This window comes from Oryx dammah, unplaced genomic scaffold (genome assembly GCF_014754425.2).
Source record: "Oryx dammah isolate SB20612 unplaced genomic scaffold, SCBI_Odam_1.1 HiC_scaffold_23, whole genome shotgun sequence".
NCBI lineage: Eukaryota > Metazoa > Chordata > Mammalia > Artiodactyla > Bovidae > Oryx > Oryx dammah.
The window spans coordinates 103,931,916-103,954,643 of record NW_024070207.1 but is presented as its reverse complement, the minus strand read 5'-3'; the positions used below and the strand labels follow the sequence as shown (position 1 = coordinate 103,954,643).

Below are 22,728 nucleotides of genomic sequence, written 5' to 3'. Positions count from 1 at the left end.
CATTTCTCTTCCTAATTTTCCTCAAGTTGCCATCAAAGGGCACTCTGCTTGTGTCAGGAGGTGGAAATTCTGGTCTTGGTTCTACCACTGAAGGTCTCAGACAAGTCACTTATGCACTCTGGGCCTCACGTGGACCACTGTTATGTACGATGAGATTAAATTCATTTTGTGGCATTTTATGGCAAGACAAGAAAAACTTAAACATGATATTATTCTCTGCCTGTTTTGTTTTCCTCTGTCCCCTTTAGCGTGTATTGTGCATCTGCATCACAGACCTCCTTAGGAGATATCATTCCTTCCTAACTTTGTAAACAGTCAGGATGACCCACTACTAGATGACCCTTTCTACATGCAGATCTGGATTGTGTAAACATGTCAATATGTCATTTGACATATCACCTTTAGTCTCAAAAACATAACTGTGCTCTGTCTTCTGACAGTCCTTAGAGCTTTCTAAAAGATGGTCTCCTTGGCTATAATCCTCAGGTTGGCTCAAAAAATTTTTCCATTTCTTTTTTAAATCGATTTTTGATTAGTTTCTCTTTTGGGGTGGGGGCACGCTGCATGGCATGTGGGATCTTAGTTCCCTGACCAGGGATTAAACCTGCACCCCCTGGGATTGAACCTGCACCCCCTGCATTAGGCGCATAGAGTCTTAACTGCTGAACTGCTTGGGAAGTCCCTTAATTAATTTTTCATCACCAGTTATTTCCAACTTTTTCTCATAGTATGAAAAATGGAATCAGAATATATATTGGTTGATTTTTAGATTTATATATAAATCTATATTAAAAATCTATATATAAATCTATATTTATATATAAATCTATTCCCTGGTGGCTCAGAGGTTAAAGCGTCTGCCTGCCATGAGGGAGACCTGGGTTCAGTCCCCTGGAGAAGGAAATGGCAACCCACTCCAGTATTCTTGCCTGGAGAATCCCATGGAGAGAGGAGCCTGGTAGGCTACAGTCCATGGGGTCGCAAAGAGTCGGATGTGACTGAGCGACTTCACTTTCACTTTCACAATAGATTTAAGTTTCCAGACTGTAGCTGGGGTTTAAAGGGATAAGAAACAGTATGCAAACAGGGATGATTCCAAAAAGATGAGAGTAAATAAGTTTCTGAGAGTCAGAGTAAATATTTAAGGTGTGCTGTTGAGATAAGGCTGAGCTGGATTCTCCCATTTAAGACTCACTGATACCCTTGGTATCAGTCATCAATATCAAGGCCTGCAAAACAAAGAGCTTTGTTGGAGTCTTAGGAATTTCATTTCCAGAGACACAGATTCAGGTTCTCTTCTGGGGAAGAGAAAGAGTAAAGGGCTTATACAGGCAAAAGCCACAAGGCGGTTCAAGAATTACAATTGAACCAACATAAGAATGGGGATATTTGTCTTTAAGGAATCGTGAGTTACGTTACAGTTACAGTAAGGGTTCGATAAGTATCTTGAGTTTCTGGAACACTGGCAGATGTTCTGAATGCCTATGTTAAAGATAAGAAGGGTTCAAAGTTTAGATTCTATCCAGCATAAGACATGCATAAGTCATTTTTCCTCAAAGACATAAGTTCTGTTTTGGTAAAGGAATGACAATGTGGAACACACAGACTATCATGGGAACCACAAGATCAATAAGTTTCAGAATCTCTCGAGGACATCTAGCCCTACTTTTTCTGAAACGTCTGAATTCTGATCACACGATACTGCTGAACAAATGATTTGCTGTCCTGTTAGAATCTGAGAGTCAAAAGTGTGTGAAAGTTCAGACATGCTCAGGGATTTTTGTTTAATGGATCAATGTCATAGGTTTGGCGACTTTCTTTTTACTGCCTGTTAGAGTCAAGGAAATCTTTATCTGTATCAGTCAATTAACATTTTTCAGGGTTTTCCATCTAGGGCAAGTTGGCTTAATTCCTTTACATTTGCCGGTATGCCTGTCTGTGTCTTTTCCTCTTCCAGGAAATTCAGAAATACTGTTTCATCTGCACTCCTAAAGCAAGTCAGTTTATCAGTACTTACCAAGTCCAGCATCTCCAGAAGTAGGCCTCATCTGGAACACTAGAATTTGATTTCTAAACAGAGTATAGGAAAATTTGCTTCCAGAGCAAGAGTGAGAAAACTGTAAACACAGGAGATTAATAAGTGATGTGGTGGAGAGTAAGGCAAAAGGGGAAAAAATAGAAATGATGTTTCAGAACACTGAGAGGAACACTGAGGAAATGGGGTGGAAAAAAATGTGAGAGTGGGAATAGTACAATGCTTTTGAAATTGATAGAGCATGCTGGTTTACAAAATCAATTTAGTGATGTTTTCAACCAGCATTTTAACAAGATGATATGCAATAGAATAACAAATATACAGAATGCATAGGGTTGAAAGATAAATATTGTTTTGGAAACATTTAGAATTTATGTAACGATATATAAAATATATATAACATGTAACTATATAAATATAAATGCACGCGCGTGTGCACACACACACATTCGAACATATGCCTGGGGTTGTTTTGTTAGCTATTTCTCACAGTAGGTCTCGGTCCAGAGTTTGAAAATTCCTGAAAAACAGGATCCCAAAGAACCCGGCAAAGTAAATTCAAGGTCAAATGAGCAGGCCCCTTTTCTCTCCTTTTGCTGTCCACAGCATTTAACGGAGGGAGAGGAAATGGCGGGTAAGGGAGAGGACACCAGAGGGAGGTCAAGCGAGGAGCAAGGGCGCATCAGGACAGGGAGGGGCCCCGGGACTTTCTGCATAGTCAATTGATGACCTGAGGAGGTTGATTTGTGAGCGCTTTCCTTAAACGCTAAACCGAAAGAACTTCTGAGTTCCTTATCCCTAAAAAACCTCCAGAGGCGAAGGATTCGCGCTGCCCATGAAGGTGACACTACCTAGGGTCAGCCCCAGTGAAGGAGATTATTCTTAAGTGGGACGAGGAACGGGTAAGTGGGCGGGGCATCGGAAGCGCGGGAAGGCCCGGCGGGGTCAGTCCAAAGAGTGACTCACGCCGTGCTCTGCACAGCCCACCAGAGGAGCAAGCAGTTCCGCATTTTGGAACCCATCCGCGAGCCGAAGCCCCGGGGCGTAGGTGGGCCTGTGCCCTTTCTGCGGGCCAGTGATGCTCCCTGCAATGGGCAGCACCAGCTTCCCCCTGCGGCCCTGCTGCAGGCGGGCTTGGCGGCCGGCTCGCCGGGCCCACGTGACCTGCCGCGCGGGACACCGCCTCCGCCGCGCCCAGGCCCCGCCCCATGGCGTCACGCTCCCTTAGACAGTCTGAACGTTCCTTCTCTTTCCGCTTTCGGTCATTGGCCGGCCTGGCAGACAGCGCCCCCCCACTTCGCTCCGCCCCCGAAGTCGTGGGGAACGCGGGTGGGGGCGGGGCCTGGGCCGGAGGGGCGGGGCGACAAGGCTCCGCGCCGGTAAAGGGGCCGCTCGAAGCGCGGTCCGAGCCATCTACTGCCGCCAGCCTGCAGGCCCTCCAGGCTAGCCGCACGCCCCTTCCCCGCCCGTCGCCGTCACCAGGGAAACGGGTCCAGACCGCCTGCCGACCCAAAGCTGGTTTCATGGCATCCTCGAAGAAAGCAGTTTTGGGGCCCTTGGTGGGAGCAGTGGACCAGGGCACCAGCTCGACGCGCTTTCTGGTGAGCCCGGGGTGGGTGCCACTTGAGAAGGTGCTGAACCGGGGCGAGAGCCTTGGAACGCCAGGGCTGGGTGTCGCGTCCCCATCTCGTTCTTCCCACGGCCCGGGGCCCCGGCTACGGGGCAAGAGGAGGAGGCCAAGAGCTCCGTAGTGGGACTTGCCACGCTGGAGCCGCCCTGCCCGGGCCTGGGGGAACGCGGCCTCTCGCGACCCCTACGGCTGAGCTGAGTAGCCCCCTGGCCTCGGTGGTGGAGCGCGGCCGCCTACTGATGGAGGGATTCCTCCCCCGAAGGGAGCTAGGACTCATCGAGCATCCGTGCAGAGCGGCCCGCCTGCCGCCGGGGACAGGTGGCCACACTGACCGCTGCTGCAGTCTTCCCCAGAAGCATTTGGCCTGCCCGGCTCAGGACGTCCTTGGATGGGGGGAAGCTGTGTCACGGCTGTGGGAGCCTAACACAGAGTCTGTGGAGCAAACAAATACAGTATTTGCGTGATGATGCCTTGTCATCGTCTCCCACAGACATTGCAGAAGGTAGAATGCTCAGGGGCTGGCAAGTGGCATAACACGTTAGGGAAAAGTCACACTGCACTGCTTTTAGCGGAATCTTGATTTCGTTTCGAAGCTTCGTAAATTTCAGTTCGGATACTTTGCCTGTTACGAAGATGACTGTTCTCTCGGCACTTCACAACATAAAGTGACAGGGAAATTGTTTCTCTTTTTATTTGCCATTTGTGACAGCAGAGTTTTGCCATAATGGAGTGCTATTTAAGTGACTCTCTGCTGATTGATTTGTTTGGGGCGATTAGGAAACTTGCTCTTAAAGTAATCCGGTACTGCTAGTACTGAGTTCAGTAAGATCATTTAAAAGTAATTGAAATAAACTGTTGTTGGTTAAGAGCTCATTCTTTCAATGGACATTTGACTAACCTGGCAAGTTGATATAAATATTTAATGATTGCTTAGCTCCCTCTTCACTTCTTTGTCTCAATTCATGTTTTCATGTCTTCTTTAGTATGTATATGTATGTATACGTTGCATACACCTTTTATATATATTTTTCAGAACTCTATTTAGTTGACCACTTGACTAAAACCTGCATCTGTACCTTCATTTTGATACTCATTTCTCTTGTCTAAAGTCAGAAGCTTTCAGTCCAGTTTTAGCTTGGTTCTTATTTAATGACTTACGCTGGTTTGAGCTGCCAAGACCTAATTCTCCTGTTTCTTACATTGTTTATCTTTTGATCAGACAGGGCAGGTTTTACTTTGTATTATTTTCATATAAATATTTATAAAGTAACCCTGAATCATAAGTAAGAAAGTTCACCTAACTAGATTTGATTAATAAAGTATGCAGTCATCACTACCATCTTCCCAAATTAAGAAAGACTATTAAGACATGGGTGTTGACTAACTGTGGGTTGAGTTTTGAAGCCACATTCAAGATTTGCCCACACAAATGCCTGCAGGGGACAAACAGGTAGAGGGAGGAGGAAGGCTGGAGATCGGACTCAGGCTAAAGGGACAGCCTCTAGCTGCCAGGCAGGAACACTCGCCTCATGTTGCACAAGCTTCAGATTCTTTAAGAAAAATTGGTAGTCAAGCATTTTCAATGAAATCTTCCTGTCCTTAAACGTTGGCAACTAGTTGCTAACGGACTGTAGGGGCCAAACCAAACATGGCAGTTGTTCCCAAGTTTATACAGCCTTTGCCCTCTCTGAAAGTGGGTAAAATATTTCCTAACTCTGTAGGCTGCCTTTTGAGTTGCCAGCCTGACCATGCTGGTCTTCCTTTTGACTTGTCAGTGTTGCTGTACATGGGGCTTCCCTGGAGGCTCAGATGGTAAAGAATCTGCCTGCAATGTGGGAGACCCAGGTTCAATCCCTGGGTTGGGGAGATCCCCTGGAGAAGGGAATGTATTCTTGCCTGGATGAGGAGGCTGCTAAGTGCTACAGTCCATGGGGTTTGCAGAGTCGGACACAACTTAGCAACTAACACTGTTGCCATGCATGTAGCCCAGCAGTCTTCTTTATCTACTGCAGGTTGTTCCTGGCCCCTCAGATTCTGTTGCCTGAGGATTGTCTTTCCACATTGGTGGGGAAGGAATGAATCAACTTTATATTATCACAGTCGGTTGTTCAGCGATTGACATGAATAGCAGGAGCCTTTAAGAAGTTGGCTGCTGTTTACTGTGGCTTGATATCAATGAGTAAGCTAAGGTGCACATTCAAAAGGCTCCCATCCTGCTTACAGAGTGATGTTTAAAAGTTGATCAGTAAAGTTTCCTGCTCCTTGAGAAACAACTCTTCAAGAAAGCTTCAGAGGTAGATAGACTACCTGTGTAAAGAGATTCTGGGTGAAGTAGAAAAAAATCTGGCAATGGTTTAGAAGGGGATTTTTTTTTTTTCTCCCTTGGTTATAAGGAAAGAAGTTGCTAAACCACTGTCTGCAAAATTCAGATAATAGATTTGCTGAACAAGTGCTTCAGTCACAAAGTGATCCCCAGGGGTTGTACCAGTCATATTGTTCCACATCGTAATTATGACTCAGAAATAATTGCTTATCTTCTCAGGAAAGAATACAACAAATAGAACTGTCATAAGGAAGCTTATAAAGTGAAAAGTATTAAAATAATTTCCTGGCCATTATTCATTGCATTTGCGTGTCTCATTCAGTGTTCACAGGACCAATCACCTCACTGAGCTTCCCTGTCCCTTTTTCTATGCCGGTTACATTTTTTCTCCCATAAAGGACACAAGATTTGTTTATTCACGTTCTCTTATCCAAGGGAAATGCCTCCCCCGCATTTTCCCATATCTGCTCCTTGAAATTCTGTTCTACCTCCAAATAGTGGCCCAGTTGCCATCTCTTGGTGGAAGTCTTTGCTCAAACTCTTACTCAGAATTTCTCCCACTTCCTAGAGCATTCTTTTTATGTCTCTGTTAATAGCCCTTATCAGCTTTACTTTGTGTTGTTATATATCTGCTGACCTAAAGCAGGAACCTCCTTTTGGAGACTTGTTCATCTTTGTATTCGTTAAAATATCTTGGTCAACATGACAAATGAACACCTGTCTTCTCTACAGGGAGTGCTTTACACATATTTCTTGAAAAGATTTTTATAGGTCAACTGAATTTGAATTCGGATTCTCCTTTTTATCTTGTCAAAAAATCTTAAAGCTCTCTGACTCGGGTATGTCAGATTACTTAATTGCTTCTCTTTTAGTAGTAGAGCTGCAAACTTAGAATGTGTTCATTTCTTCTTCTAGTAGTCAAAGACTTAACCTGGGGACCCGAGGCATATGTTTTGAACCAAAAGAAAATTTCCAACTTGTCTGATAGGAAAGTGAGCTGGGCTTGGCAAGGGTTTACCCAGATTGCAGAGTAGGAACTTCTTGGAAAGAAAATTAGTGTAACAGGTTTAAAGGAGGGGCCATTTCTTTATAAGACAAAAGCTTCAGCTGAAACAGTCAACTTCCTTCTTTAATTTGGTAGCTTTGTCGTTTCCCCATTAGATTGACTGTTAGAAAAAGCCTCCACCTAGAAGGGTAAAATGGGGTAGGAGGTGGGAGGGTAGCTCAGGAGGCAGGGGATGTGTGTATATTGATGGCTGATTGGTGGTGTTCTATGGCAGAAACCAACACAACATTGTAAAGCAATTATCCTCCAATTAAAAACACATTAAAAAAAACAAAGGCTTGGATTGTGTTGTACCTGTGGTGTGTCAGGTACTTATTGAGGACTTTCCCACCATTATTTAATCCTCATAACAGCTGTGATGTAGGTAGTATTATTGAGCTCCTTTACACAGGTGATTGGGCTTCCCTGGAGGCTCAGAGGTTAAAGCGTCTGCCTGGAATGCAGGAGACCCGGGTTCGATCCCTGGGTTGGGAAGATTCCCCTGGAGAAGGAAATGGCAACCCACTCCTGTACTCTTGCGTGGAGAATCCCATGGAGGGAGGAGCCTGGTAGGCTACAGTCCATGGGGTCGCAAAGAGTCGGACACGACTGAGCAACTTTACTTACTTACACAGGTGATTAGAACATGTTGGGGAATGTGCCCAAGGTTGCAGATTGACTGGTGGAACTAGGATTCAAATCCAGGTCTCTCCCAGTCAGAAGCCTATCGTCCTAACTCCTCCTGCCTTCAGTAGGTTCCCCAGTTTTCTAAGTACAGTTGTTTCTCCATATCCAGGGGATTGGTTCCAGGTCCCCCATGGATACTAAAATCGTAGGATGCTCATATCCCTTATATAATGAAATAGCATATCACTTGCATATAATCTAGGCACATCCTCCCTTATGCTTTAAATCCTCTCTAGATGCTTACACCTAACACAATGTAAATACTGTGTAAGGAGTTGTAAATACAGTGTAGATGCCATGCACATAGGTGACAGGCACAGGGTAACTTCATGTTTTGCTTTTTGGAACTTTCTGGAATATTTTTTAGAAAACACTTTGGATCTGCAGTTGCTCAAATCTGTAGAAACGGAACCGTGGATGTGGAAGACTGACTGTGGAGGGAAGATAGGCTGGGCACTTACCAGTTCTGATTATGGTCACAGATGAATCTTCACCAAGTAAAACAGACTTACACACTGGTTTCACTGGTTTTTTTTAAAAAAGGTTGCCTTTGAATAAGTACTGCTGGTTTTGATCATCTTGTGATTCAGATTAAGTGGGGCCTGGGCAGGGCTTAGGTGTAGTCACCGTGGATAATGGTTGCGTAACCATTTTGTTCCAATAGCCAGCATCTGTGAAGAATGACTTGAATTGTAGCTCCATGCTTATTTTGGCAGGAAACATTGCCTTGGCCCCAGTTGTCTCATCATACTTAGAGATCTCAAGGTTAAGGGATGGGTTTCCGCTTTCTTTCGTTTATGTGCATAGATATTAAGCACCCATTAGGGGACAGGAACTAATGAACAGTGAATTTGGTAAAATGAATTTGGCCCACAGCTGGAATGAGACCCCTCTTATAATAAATGTAACTGTGTTTTCCAGCCCCCACTCAGTTGGTTTTCTTTCTTGCCTATCACATTACAGAAATGGTAAGAACATCTCATCAGAGGGCTGCCACCCTCTCTTGTCCTCTTGTCTCATAAACATAAATGTTTAGAGCCTTCAGTTTGGACTTCCATGAGGGGCAGAGAAGTATCTTTTTTTCCCCTTCTCCAAAGCTTAATACAACGTTTGGCATCTGGTAGGTGTTCCTTGGACTACCCTGGTGACTCAGTGGTAAAGAATCCGCCTGCCAATGCAGGAGACACAAGAGACATGGGTTCGATCCATGGGTCAGGAAGATCCCTGGAGGAGGAAATGGCAGCCCACTCGAGGCTTCTTGCCTACAGAATCCCATGTACAGAGGAGCCTGGTGGGCTACATAGAGTCCATAGGTTTGCAAAGTGTTGGACACAACTTAGCAACTAAACAACAGCAGCAACAGAGGTGCTTGTTACTTGAATAGACACCAGCAGAGAGAGGCCTCCAGGGCTTGATGTGTTGTCTAGAACTCTTGGACTGAAAGACTAGAAAGGGAAAACTTGTGGGGTCTTGGGAAGAGTTGGATTTATCAACTATAGTTATATTAGAGTTATGTATAAATATATGCTATTGAATATAACCTCACTTTTTAAAGAAAAATATGCCATTTGCTATGTTTTCTTTACTTCTCTGGCTTTGGGAAGATGCCATGATGCCATTTGTGGTCAAGTTTGCAATGTAACATGTTCATAGCTAGTATTTTTATTTTAGATGCTACAGATTTACATAATATCATGGTGTTTTAGAGAGGGAGTTTGCATTGCTGAAAAATGTCTTACTTACCCAGTAGAGTGTGGCATGAGTAGGCTAGTGGGGAAATCACGTGGGGAGGGAAGTGAATGCATGTTTATGATGGGATGCTTGAGTTAGTCACAGGGTGGGTGAGGCAAGCCTGAAAGACAGTTACTTAGTAAGGACTGTATTTCGTGTCTCCACTACTCCCCTTTGGCTGAGACAGAAAAGGTGGGCATTGTTTCAGAAAGTTCTTTTTAAACAGTTCTTACAGAAGTAATTTTCCTTGTTTTCGGTTTTTAAATTGTCCCCCTCTTCCAAATCTGGAAATTGATCATAATTTAAGCACAGTGGTGAATATAGACTAATGACTTCTAACTCTCCTGCTTATAATAGAAATAGTAGTAGTAAGTGGCAGCAGTAGTAGCAACAGCAGTAGTGGTAACATCTTTTGGGTTTCTACTCTGTGCCAGCACTATGCTGAACTTTTCTTTTCCTACCTGAACTTGTTTCTTCAAGTTTTCATTGCCCTCCCCCACCAAAAACAAACTCTGGAACTGAGACATGATTTGCGCTTAGAGATGAATACAGAACTGGTGATTGTTTTTTTTTAATCTGAACTCACCTATCTGCTGTGCTGGTGGTAGTAGTAATAATAGGAACAGTAATCAAAATAGTAGCACTGATAACAGTAGTGGTAACATCTTTTGGATACATGTTATGGGCTCGCCCTGTATGAAATACTTTTCATACATTACTTAGTCCTTTGCAGATGGAAAAATTAGCAATTTAGAAAAGTTAAAGTCAGACAGCTGTCATGGGACTTCCGTGGTGGTCCAGGAGTTGTCTTCCCAGATGGCACTAGCGATAAAGAACCTGTCTGCCAATGCAGGAGACATAAGAGACACAGGTTCTATCCCTAGGTCGGGAAGATCCCCTGGAGGAGGGCATGGCAACTCACTCCAGTATTCTTGCCTGGAGAATCCCCATAGACAGAGGAGCCTGGAGGGGCTACAGTCCATGATGGTCCCAAAGAGTCTGACACAACTGAAGCTACTTAGCACGCCCGCCAGTGGTTAAGACTCCATGCTCCCACTGCAGGGGGTACCTGTTCAGTCTCTGTTCTTGGTCAAGGAAGACCCCACATGCTGTGCTGCATGGCCAGAAAAAGACAAAGAAACACAACCAAAAAACTGATATGGACAGGGCTGAGCTTGACCCCCAGCCCTAGCTCTTCCAGGCCTGTGCTTTTTGCCTCCATATGACATCAGGCATGACGCTCTCAACTGCCTTTCTGGCTCACATGCAGTTCTAAAACTCTCTCTCTTTTTTAATAGACATATGGTTGACACAGAAGGTCGTATAAGTTTAAGATGAACACTGTGTTGTTTGATATATTTGTATATTGCCATATGATTACCACCGTAGTATTATCTCCATAGCTCTGCCTTGTCACATAATTCTCACTCATTTTCTTGGTGGAAACCATTAAGATCGAGTCTCTTAGCAACTTTGAAGTTTCTGGTACATTACCATTGACTCTAATCACTCTACTGTGCATCAGCTCTCCAGGACTTATTTATCTACTAGTTCCAAGTTTCTACCCTTAATGGATCTCTTTCTTTCAGCTGTGTCCTCAAACATTAGCAACTGACTGCTGGTGTCGTCACTCAAACAGAGGTTGTTTAGAATGAAATTGGCAATCTCTTTACCCCTTTCCATACTGTGATTACTGCTCCTTCCCATACCTTTGTTTTGTAACATTGCCTACTCTTTTTTTAAAATTTTTTATTTTATATTGAGGCATAGCCAATTAACAATGTTGTGGTAGTTTCAGGTAAACAGCGAAGGGACTCAGCCACACATATACATGTATCCACTCTCGCCCAAACTACCCTCTCATCCAGGCTGCCACATAGCATTGAGCACAGTGCCCTGTTCTGTAAGTAGGTCCTTGTTGGTTATCCATTTGAATATAGCAAAACACTGCCTGCTCTTAACTTGGAACCTGTAACCTGTCATCCTTGAATATTCCTCCTTTTTTGTCATTCCTCCCTATCCAAGCCCCTTGATGCATCTAAATACTTATACCTCCTAAACTGAATATCTCAGCAATGCACTTCATTCAGTACCCACGGCTGCCAAGACACCTCTAGGCATCTTACATGGATCACTGCAGACACACATCCTCAGCTGCTTTGCCTGCCTCAGCCTACCTTCCCCACTGTTCCCAGTCTTTGTCTGCAAATTACATCTTCTGAGAGCCCTTCTCCAACTCCCTCCAAGTCTGGGTTGGATGTCCTTCCTCCTCTTGATAGCATAGGCAGCCCTATGTTAGAAAACCTCTTCATATTTGCTGCCACTTAATGGATGAAAACATCACAATTAGTCCCAGTATGATTTTGTACTGGAAAAGCTCTGGTATTTAGAAAACCTAGAGCTTAGCCCTGTTTGTCAGTCCTATCCCATCTCTTGGAGCTCACTTGGTAAGTAAGAGAGCATTCCATTAGGTCCATGGGTTTCAGCTTGTATTGTCATTTTGCTTTCTGCCTTGGAACTCCATGGTTAAGTGCACTTCTAGAAGAGTTTAAATCTGGAAGCTGAAGTCAGTAAAATAAGAAATCTAAGGTAGGGTGTGGTCCAGAGACTGAGCTAAAGCACTCTGTCCCTCCCTCCCTCCTGGCTTCTGAAGGGTCCTAGATATGGGGGGAGGATGCTGAACACTGGCTCAGATCTCTTCCAGATCCCATAAACTTTTGTGTATTCCTTTAAATGAATTTTCTTAACATGAATTTTTTAAAAGAGAGTTTCTGTTCTGTGCCATTGTGCGTCTGCAGTTTGGACTGATCTTTAAATTGAGTTTCAAACTTGAAAAGGGCGAAAAGATGAGGAGCATCTGTAACTCAGGGGTGTTTCTCCCTTGCCATCTAACAGTTTTTACATGAATGACCATGCTACTCATTTTATAAAGCAAATTGTATAGCCATTGCCATCTTTCAGTGGCAGTGGCTTTTGAAATCTACCTGAAAAGAACAGACTAGCATTTTTGCTCCTGAGTAGTGTGTTGTCCGGAGAAGGCAATGGCACTCCACTTCAGTACTCTTGCCGGGAAATCCCATGGATGGAGGAGCCTGGTGGGCTGCAGTCCATGGGATCGTGAAGAGTCGGACACAGCTGAGCGACTTCACTTTGACTTTTCACTTTCATCCATTGGAGAAGGAAATGGCAACCCACTCCAGTGTTCTTGCCTGGAGAATCCCAGGGACGGGGGAGCCTGGTGGGCTGCTGTCTATGGGGTCGCACAGAGTTGGACATGACTGAAGTGACTTAGCAGCAGCAGCAATGTGTTGTCATTGGAGTTACCTACTTCCCTGGTGGCTCAGATGGTAAAGTGTCTGTCTACAATGCAGGAGACGTGGGTTTGATCCCTGGGTCGGGAAGATTCCCTGGAGAAGGAAATGGCAACCCACTCCAGTACTCTTGCCTACAAAATCCCATGGACGGAGGAGCCTGGTGAAGGCTACTGTCCATGGGGTTGCAAAGAGTCGGACACGACTGAGCGACTTCACTTTCACCCACCAGCCACAGAGTCTTATGGAAACATCCTTAGCTTACTTTGGATACTTGTCCACCTGCAGACGAATGGATAATCAGGAGGCTTCATTACAGTTCCTCACATGAACTAGGTATATGAGAAAAGCACTACTCCACAACTTTACTGTCCAATATGGCAGCCACTGGTCTCAGGTGGCTATCGATCACTTTGAATGTGGTTAGTCTGAATTGAGTTGGACCAGAAGTATAAAGTCTATACCAGATTTCAAAGACTTAGTACTAAAAAAGTAGACAAGCTAATCAATTTTGTATTGATCACTTGTTGAAATGATTTTAGATATATTGGTTTAAAAATGTTAATAAGATTAACTTTACCAGCTTTTTTTTTTTACTGTTTTTTTTTGTGAGAAAATTTTAAATTACAAAATTATGTTACGAATTATATGTGGCTTGCATTTGTGACTTGCATTATATTTTTGTTGGATGATGATCCATGAAGCAAGTTGCAGATTCTAAAATAGTAAATCTAAAATGTGCCCCATACACCGGGGAGTGATGCACTGGGTCAGATCCTAAACACCTAAAGGTGATGTCCATTTTCCCCTCAGAGTCAGAGCTCTAAAGAAGTAGAGAGGTCCAGACTTCATCCTGTTACATCTACATGTTCTGTGATCAGACATCACGCTCTAATATGCCAGATAGGATTTGCCGAATTACTTCCCTTTTCTGTGCCTATTTCAACAACCTTTAAACCCATTTTTGTGTGTGTGTGTGTGTAAGGATCCTGACATTAGCCTACTTAAAACTAGGGGGTGATGGAAGAGGAAGCCTACTCCATTCATAGCTCCCTAGGTCCACTGTCAAAGTCTTTTATGAACTCATCCACCAAAAAGGCACACCTTATTTTAAAAAACTTTTTAATTGGAGGATAATTATTTTGCAATATTGTGTTGATTTCTGCTGTACAACAACTCGAATCAGCCATAATTACATGTGTATCCCCTCCCTCGTAAGCCTCCCTCCCCCTTCCCATCCCACCTCTCTTGTTTCTTGTTCCAGGGTCCTTTGGGGACTTGCAGACTTTGGGACGGAGAAGGCAATGGCACCCCACTCCAGTACTCTTGCCTAGAAAATCCCATGGATGTAGGAGCCTGGTAGGCTGCAGTCCATGGGGTCACTACGAGTTAGACTCGACTGAGTGACTTCACTTTCACTTTTCACTTTCACACATTGGAGAAGGAAATGGCAACCCACTCCAGTATTTTTGCCTGGAGAATCCCAGGGACGGGGGAGCCTGGTGGGCTGCTGTCTATGGGGTCGCCCAGAGTCGGACACAACTGAAGTGACTTAGCAGCAGCAGCAGCAGCAGCAGCAGACTTTGAGAACAGGAGTAATATGAGGGAACATACAACTATGGCTTCCTATTAAGAGTTTCTGCCATATAACCATTTCCCATTTTATTTAATAATGTATCTCCTAATAAGTACCTGATATGGGGGTGTTTTAGATATTCAACAAATATTTATTAATTACCGACCCTAGGCCAGGCACTATTCCAGGCCCTAGAGAAACTTTAGAAAATAAAACGGGACAAATGGAGTGGACATCCTAGAAACTTACACTAATGCTAAAGTTGTAAATTACTGGTATGTTACACCGGTTTCTGCCAAATGCCTTTTATTTATGATGTGTCAGGTTAACCTTTGACTTGTGAGATATTTTATCTCCTCAGAGGACTTGAGAATTTGCCTTCTTGCTTTCGTTATGTTTATCACTTCCTCCCCAAAAGATGATGTGTGTGGTGAGTAGGGAGGTGAACAGCAACAAGACTCACCATGTGTTTCCCCTTATTACTTTGTCTTTCTGAGTCTGTCTTCAGCAAGGAATTTTCTCCCACAGGAAACGTAGGCCTGGAAACATTTTCTTAATTGGAGGTGACTTTACTGCTGCAATTAAAGTGATTGGGGAAGTTAATTTTAATTAAAATATGAACTCTTAACTCTGAAAGACTAAGTCATGTGATACTTAAATATAGATTTACCCAGGTGAAAAATAATACTTGGAAAAGAAGTTGTTAGGTTTTTAGGAAGCGTTATTTTAATGGTGTTAAAATTGCAGAGGCTAGTAATGCATTTGTTCTTTGGTAGCTTTCCTCCACGAGTTTTAATGTTTTATAATCAAGAGTCACCAATTCATGTCACAGAGAGCACTCAGCTTGATGCCACGGTCGGTCCTCTTCTCTCCTTCCTGATAATGACTCTTCTTGGCTCTTGTAAGAGTGAGATGCATTGTTACACTTTCCTTCAAAAGAATTTACACAGGATGCTTTCCTGCCTGGGCATCTGTGATTTCTGTTTCTACATGCAGGATGGATGCAGAATGGATCCTGACACTATCACTATCAGCACTGATCCAGCTCTTTTATTTTTGGTTTTCCTAATCTCTAAAAGAAATCCATACTATTCGCTGGTTGATGTATTAAATTTCCTACATCTGGAACCATTTTTTTTAAAGAATGAAGAATTGCCTCTTCAGCTTTATCTTTAACTGATTTTCATTTATTTAAAAAGAAGTTATTTCTGAAGCTACCTTGTAACTTGCATGATTCTATCTGAAGAGAGCATTGTCAGTCATTTCCTCTGAAATGCTTTTTCTATCAGTGAATAAGAACTTCAGTTGCCGAATAACTTTTGAACATCTTTGCTGTCTACCTGCATTTTTTACTCTACTCTTGCAATATATTTTTCAGGTTTTCAATTCAAAAACAGCCGAACTACTTAGTCATCATCAAGTGGAAATAAAACAAGAGTTTCCAAGAGAAGGGTATGTTTCCTAATTTAATATGTAAAGATACCTCATATTTATTAGTCCATCTCAACCCACCTGCCCTATGTCGCTGTAAAGTAAGCTTGACCAAACACCCTCCTGAGAAGACAAGGAATAGGTATTAGTCAAGAAAAGAAGCAGTAACTTGGGACTTCCCAGATGTCCAGTGGTTAAGAATCTGCCTTGCAGTGCAGGGAACTTGGTTTCTATCCCTGGTCAGGGAACTAAGATCTGACTTGTCAAGAAGCAACTGAGCCTATGTGCCATAACTCAGACTTGGCTTAGCAAAAAGAATAAATAAATAAGTAAATATATATATATAAAAAAAGAAGCACTAACTTGGTAGGTCAGCAAAAATGTGGCTGACTGATGGCTTAGAAATTCAGGGACAGAAAAGGAGTAGTAAAGTAATAAAGCAAAGGTGTATTAGATATCAGAAATTCCACATTGACTTTGAAGTCATTTAGTTTTATGTCTTCATTATTGTCAAGCTGCTTCTCTCCTGATTTGCACATGAGGGTTTTTTCCTTAAATAAAGAAATGGGTTTTTTTTTTAATTCATATATCTTAACATCTGCTACTAAATCATCCTTTTGGGAAATAATGTTCATATGTAGTAATTGTGGTATTACTAATATATATGCTCTATATAGTACATATACATGTACTGTACAGTGTTCAAAAATTGATATTTATGATACAACCACTTTGAAAAGCTATGTGGCAGTTTCTTATCAAATGAATCATATATCTGCTGCATTCCACTCTTAGGAATTCATCCAAGAGAAGTGAAAGCATATGTCTATAGAAAGACTTATCTACATGAATGCTTATAGTAGCTTTGTTCATAATAAAATTGGAAACCCCTCAAATGTTTGCCATCAGTAAACAATGAATATACTATTCATCAGTAAACAATAACAATGAAATACTGTTCGACAGGTGTAAAACAGTGGCCTGATACATGCAACAACATGGTTGAATCTCTGATATCATGGAAAATGAAAAAAAGCTGGGCATAGGAGACTATATCCTATATGACTATCTAAAATTTAAGAAGATGCTGAACTGATTAGGATGATAGGAATCCCGAAAGTGGTTGCCTGTGAGTGTGTGATTGACTTGAACGCATGAAAGAACTTTTCTCATGCAATGGCAATATTCTATATCTGGATGTGGGTTAGATTGGTATATGCATTTGTTGATACTCAACAAATGTGTGTGCTTTAGATCTGTTCATTATATTGTAAAGTTTACTTCAATTTAAGAAAGAGGAAAACAAAGCAGTGCCTTACCAGATTTTCCATTAAAAATATTCTCCTCTGTTTCAGGGAATTCCTTTGTTTAATAATAAAAGTTATTCACATGTTACTAGCACTGGAATGACTGTCCATAGACCTGATCCCGTTGCAGTTTAAGAGAGAGGATAGTTAGTCTTGGAAGGATAGAAATTAGAAATATGTGGAAGGAGATCGGGTTTTTGGAAAGAGAAAATTTAGAGACAGAATTCATAGCTTGGGAAAGCTGGGCAGGCCTGGGGGAAAGCTGGGCAGACCTGGAGGAAGACTGAGAAGAAAGGCATTTGGCATTCCCTTGCTACTTCCAGATTGTAGCGTAGGATTCTTTTAACTTGTGTCATTTCTACTTTTCCATAGATAAGGTATGCCAGTTGTTTCTCCCAGATAGTCACCCTTCTCATTTATTATGAGCCATTCATCCTTCTGTGGTTCTTGTACCTTACGTACAATTGCACTGGGATTTGGTCTGAAAACTTGGACCAATCACTTGTCTACATGACATAGTTCTTGGAAGGAATTAAAAAAATTTTTCCCTACTTTCTAACAAAACATTTTAGGAAAAATCATGACAAAAGTGATTAATATACTTATTTGACTTCAGAATTTGTTGTGCTTCATAAATAAATAAACAAATATATAAGCAAGGAAATCAGTGTGTCAAAAGAATAATATCTGTATTTAGTCTGTTTAAAATGACTAATGACTAGTGAAATGTGAATACTATCAGATTTCATCAGACCTACAAGATATAAAGAATTGGGGAACTTATTTCTTACTGGATTTGAAAAAATGATTTTAAAACAGGTAGAATATCTGCTGTTTGTGGCCTAGTATTACCTCCTTTGAAATGGTTAATTACTGTATGAAGAATAATAAAAATGTAAGTGAAATTGGCCCTTCTTTAAGTCCTTTCTTTAGAATATTGGATATGCTTTGCTTATCTGATTTTCTTCAGTTTATGCAGCCACACCCTCATAAGTGAACATCTCTAGAGTAATAAATTATATCTATCTGGTTTGTTTGTGGACTAACCAAAATACTTTCTTTTGTTTGAAGGTGGGTGGAGCAGGACCCTAAGGAAATTCTGCAGTCTGTCTATGAGTGTATAGAGAAAACGTGTGAGAAACTCGGGCAGCTCAATATTGATATTTCCAACATAAAAGGTATTTTTAATGTTTTACTCTCTCTGTGATTATCTCAATTAAAGTCATTCATTCATTCAGCACATACTCAAGTGCCTGTGCAATGGCAAGCATTTCTTCAAGAACTGAGGATACAACAATAAACAGGAAGATTTGGTCCCTTTTCTCTTTGCTTTTGGTGCGTTTGAGACCACCAAGAAGAGCAGAGAAATATTAGCTAATTTCAGATATGGATAAGTTCCATGCAGAAAATAAAACCCAGTGATATAGTAGAGTATATGGAGAAAGGCTTTCTTTAGATTAGAAGGCCAGAGAAGGCCTCTCTGAGGAGGTGACACTTGTTCTGATGTCTTGGAGGCCAAAAGGGGCCAGCCTTAAACAAATATCTGGGGGAAGAGTGTTTGAGGGAAAGAAAGTAGCATCTGCAAAGGCACTGAGTGGGTATAAGCTTGGCCAATTCCTGGATCAGAAAGAATGCCAGCATGTCAAAAACAACGTAAAAGAAGTGTTGTTTCTTACAACCTGATAAAGGCTTTCAGTAGAAACTGAAATCTGGAAAGTGGATAGGGTCTTGTTGGTCAGTTAGGAGTTTGGATGTTGTTCTTAGTGTCACAAGGAGCCATGAGAAGGCTTTAAGTGAGCTGATAGAGGATAACAGGGTCTGACTTGCAGTTTAGAAACAACTCCCTGACTGCTGCGTAGAGAGTGGATAGGAAAGGTGTAAGTGTGGACTCAAGGAGACCAGTGTGGAGACCACCCTGGAAGTCCTGAGAGAGAGAGGACGATGACTTGATCAACAGTGGTTGTAGTGAAAGTGAGGAGAAAGGGCCAGACCTTGCTGATGAATTGGATATCAGGGGAGCAGAGAGAGTACTGGGGTGAGGGGAGAGATGGGTCACAGATGAGACTTGATTTTTTTTTCCTGGAGCTCTTGGATGGTTATAGAGATGCTCTTTACTGAGGAGAGAAAGAATAGGAACAGCTTGGAGTGGACAGAGATTATTTGAAATCAAAATACTTTATGTATGAAGTTGCCCTAAAATAATTGAGAGTGTGAGATTATTATAGATGCCTCTGTGCATTCCTAGTAGTTTTAATAGAATATCTGTCTATGTTTGACTTTGCTCCATTCAAACAGGGAGGAAAAAATAACCCAGACATCTAAAATTGATGTGCTACTAGTGTAAAGGGTGAAAGCATAATGTGGTTATTGCCATCTCCTTAGAGTTTAAATGTTTCTAGCTCATCATTCAAGGGCTATTCTGTTTCTTCCTTGGCTAATTTGTCTCTAGATAGAGGGAATAATTAGTTGTTGGTGGTGGTGGTTCCCTTAATTCATGTCATCTTGGTTCTTAAATTGACTTGTACTCCCAAGTTGAAACATTGATTTTTTTCCCCTCAGAGTTTCCCTTATTTCCCTAAATAAAAGTCATTTCAAAAAAAGACTAAGCACAATCAAAACTAGTCATTCAGCAAACTCAGAATGCCTACAATGTGCTAAGTGCCCTTGGGACACAGTGGAGCACAAATAGGGTTGTACAGCTGTCAAATGGGAGAAACATGTCAATCCCATTACAAATTCATAGGATACTGTAACAGTGATATTTCTGTTACTGCAGATTTTTACAAGAAATACCCACGGGCAGTTTGATATAGGTTAACGGTTTTTTTAATATCCTACCCTCTTTATTCCTACATCTAAGGGAAGAGCTTCACACTTCTTTTAGAGTTGCATTCACCAAGTTTTAGATGAGTTGCATGTGAAACTGATTGTTGGTCAGTTTTCTTGAATTGTCCTCGCAGCTTTCACAGTCTAAACAGTGTGAACATATGAGGCACTCAGCAGCATACTCTGTTGTCAAAATATCCATTACCAGTGACGTTAATCATCTAGGTAGCTGAACGCCATGTTCAGGATGTGGACTCCAGAGCCAGTGGCCATGATTTTGACCTCATTCTACCTCCCGTACAGGTGAGGTAGGCTGCGGTGTGTTAGCCTTCTGGACCTACTCAGGTGGTTCTTTTTTCTCTTGTTTTTGTGGTGTTCCTGAAGATGACACATAACTGCAGTCCAAGTGACTTGTCTTCCACTTGCACTGTCTGCAAGAGCACTGAACACATAGCTCCCTGCTCTCCGCTCCTCCGTGTCTGGCCAGTGTGAAACTTATACCCTAACCAAAGTGACCCAGCACTTCCTTCTCAACAACTCTCAGCCTATGGCCGAGGAAGAGAACATTCCACAGGCCCATCAATATCAGGCCAATTGTGCTAAAAAATTTTTTTTTCCAGATAATTTCTTGAATGGGCACTATCAAGGGCCAAGCTTTGGCTAGAGCTCTAGGTCACAGAAGCCTCGTGATGTAAAGGATTTTCCATCACCCGAACCTAGTTGTGGATGAGGGGACAGGAAGCCATCACAGGTTGTGGAGCTCTTTAGTGGTGGATAACATGCATGCTCAGCCGCCCTGTCTCCTGGTCCAGTCCTCTCTTTCCTGAGCCACACAGATGTTAACCTCGAAATGGCTTGAGTTTTGAGTTCTAGTGTGGCAAATAAATGACTGTTTTTCCCTACTGAAGAGTGACTCATTGATCACTTACCTGGTAATCACTGAGTTCATCATAGCTGGTTGTATTTCTTTTACAAAGTCCAGTTTCATTGGTTTTAGTCGTCCTCATCAGCCGAAGTGTGTTGATTTCAGGTCCCTACAAACAAGGTCTCTAAAATCAGAGTTCACTTTCCAGTTTAACAGCTCACAGGAGCCCAAGACAAGTGAATAGGCTGCTGCTTTCCTTCTTGGCTTAGAGAGCTGGGCAGCTCTGTTTGCCTGTCACCGGACTGAAGGAAATACAAAGTATGCAGACTGACTAGCCATTAGAAAGACTGAAATAATGCCATTTGCAGCAACATGGGTGGACATAGAGATTGTCGTAGTGAATGAAGTAAGACAGAGAAAGAGAAATATTGTATGACATCCCTTATATATGGAGTCTAAAAAGAAATGATGCAAGTAGAATTCCTTGCAAAACAGAAAGAGACTCACAGACTTAGAAAACGAACTCATGGTTGCCAAGGGGAAGGATAGGTGGAAGGGATAGGGAGTGTGGTATGGACATATACACACTGCTGTATTTAAAAGAGATAACTAACAAGGATCTACTTATAGCACAGGGAACTCTGCTCAGTGTTCTGTGACAGCCTGGAGGGGAGGGGAGTTTGGGGAAGAATGCATACAGGTATATGTATGGCTAAGTCCCTTTGCTGTTCACCTGAAACTGATCTCAACATTGTTAATTGGCTATACCCCAATAAAAAATGTAAATAAAAAGTATACAGAGTGACAAAACCAGATAATCTCTCTCATTCATCCTCTGTCAGGAGGTACAAACAGAACACAAAATACACTGTTAGAAAGTTGAGAGCATCAAATCCTAAATGATTAGATAGTAGTTCTCATACCCTTGCAAAACAAGGAAATCACCTCTCAGAAAAGGTATTCTTTGTCCCAAGGCACTTCTTAGCAGTTGCCAGCTATCATTTGAAATTGTTACAACTTGCCATAAGCACACATCTTCCAGATGGTACTTTCTTAAAAAGCTTTATACTGCTTCCTACATGGAACTTCCAGTAGTCCCGGAGCCTTCCTCTAGGGATTGTATTATTTTGTGTGTGTGAGCTCAGTTGTGTCTGACTCTATGTGACCCCATGGACATAGCCAAGTAGGCTCCTCTGTCCGTGGGATTCTCCAGTCAAGAATACTGGAGTGGGTTGTCATTTTCTCCTCCAGGGATAGTCCTGACCCAGTGTCTCCTGCATTAGCAGGCGTACTCTTTACTGTGGAGCCACTTTCTTTTACTATGTGTGTTTTTCATTCTTTTTTTTCAGAAATGTGTTCCAATTATAAATTATAACTTATTTTTAAATAAGGATGCATGTCATCTATAATTCTATGAAGACAACAATTATAACATTCTGGACTATTTCCAAAGGCTTTTTCCTCATTATATTTTCTTAACTGCAGTTATAACTTTTCACAGGCAATCTTAAACAAAATTTAACCCGATTTTAAATGTAGCATTTAACTAGTTAATTTTATAGCTACACTCAGTGTTGAGGAAAACAAAATCCTAAAAAAGCATCTGCCAGATACAAGAGTAATACATTGGGTGTTTTATTTGTTTGTTTGTTTTTGTTTTTTTATACATTGGGTTTTATGTATGCCAATGATTATAATATCTGTAGCTAAAAGACTTGTATGTCATATGCTCTTATTGTAGTTTGACTAGGGTGGCAAATTATGAAACCTAAACATGTTATTCTGAAAAAGAGGGAAATAAAATTGGAAGCTATTAAGATAAGTACCTGTGCAGTCAATAAAAGTTTCTTTCAGGAGCATAGAAAACCTAGAGCATTTTAGGGTAAAAATGGCAAGTAATCAGCTTGTGAAAGAAGTTCAGAAGTTCAGAGACCTGTATCAGAGAAAGCAGTGCCAGACGT

General features: G+C 41.9%; 1 protein-coding gene across 5 annotated transcripts in view; it reads left to right on the top strand.

Moving 5' to 3' along the window:
- Positions 1 to 3,386: 3,386 nt before the first annotated feature.
- GK (glycerol kinase) overlaps positions 3,387 to 22,728 on the top strand; it is a 77,564-nt gene continuing 58,222 nt past the window's right edge. For 3 of the 5 annotated variants that reach the window (XM_040266351.1, XM_040266353.1, XM_040266350.1), the window contains exons 1-3: positions 3,399 to 3,636; positions 15,717 to 15,790; positions 18,148 to 18,254. In XM_040266351.1, coding sequence (XP_040122285.1) covers positions 3,559 to 3,636; positions 15,717 to 15,790; positions 18,148 to 18,254 — 259 coding nt within the window. In that variant the 5' untranslated portion in view covers positions 3,399 to 3,558. Of the gene's footprint in view, positions 3,637 to 15,716; positions 15,791 to 18,147; positions 18,255 to 22,728 lie in introns of all 5 variants that reach the window. The other 2 variants (XM_040266354.1, XM_040266352.1) reach the window with 1 other exon arrangement.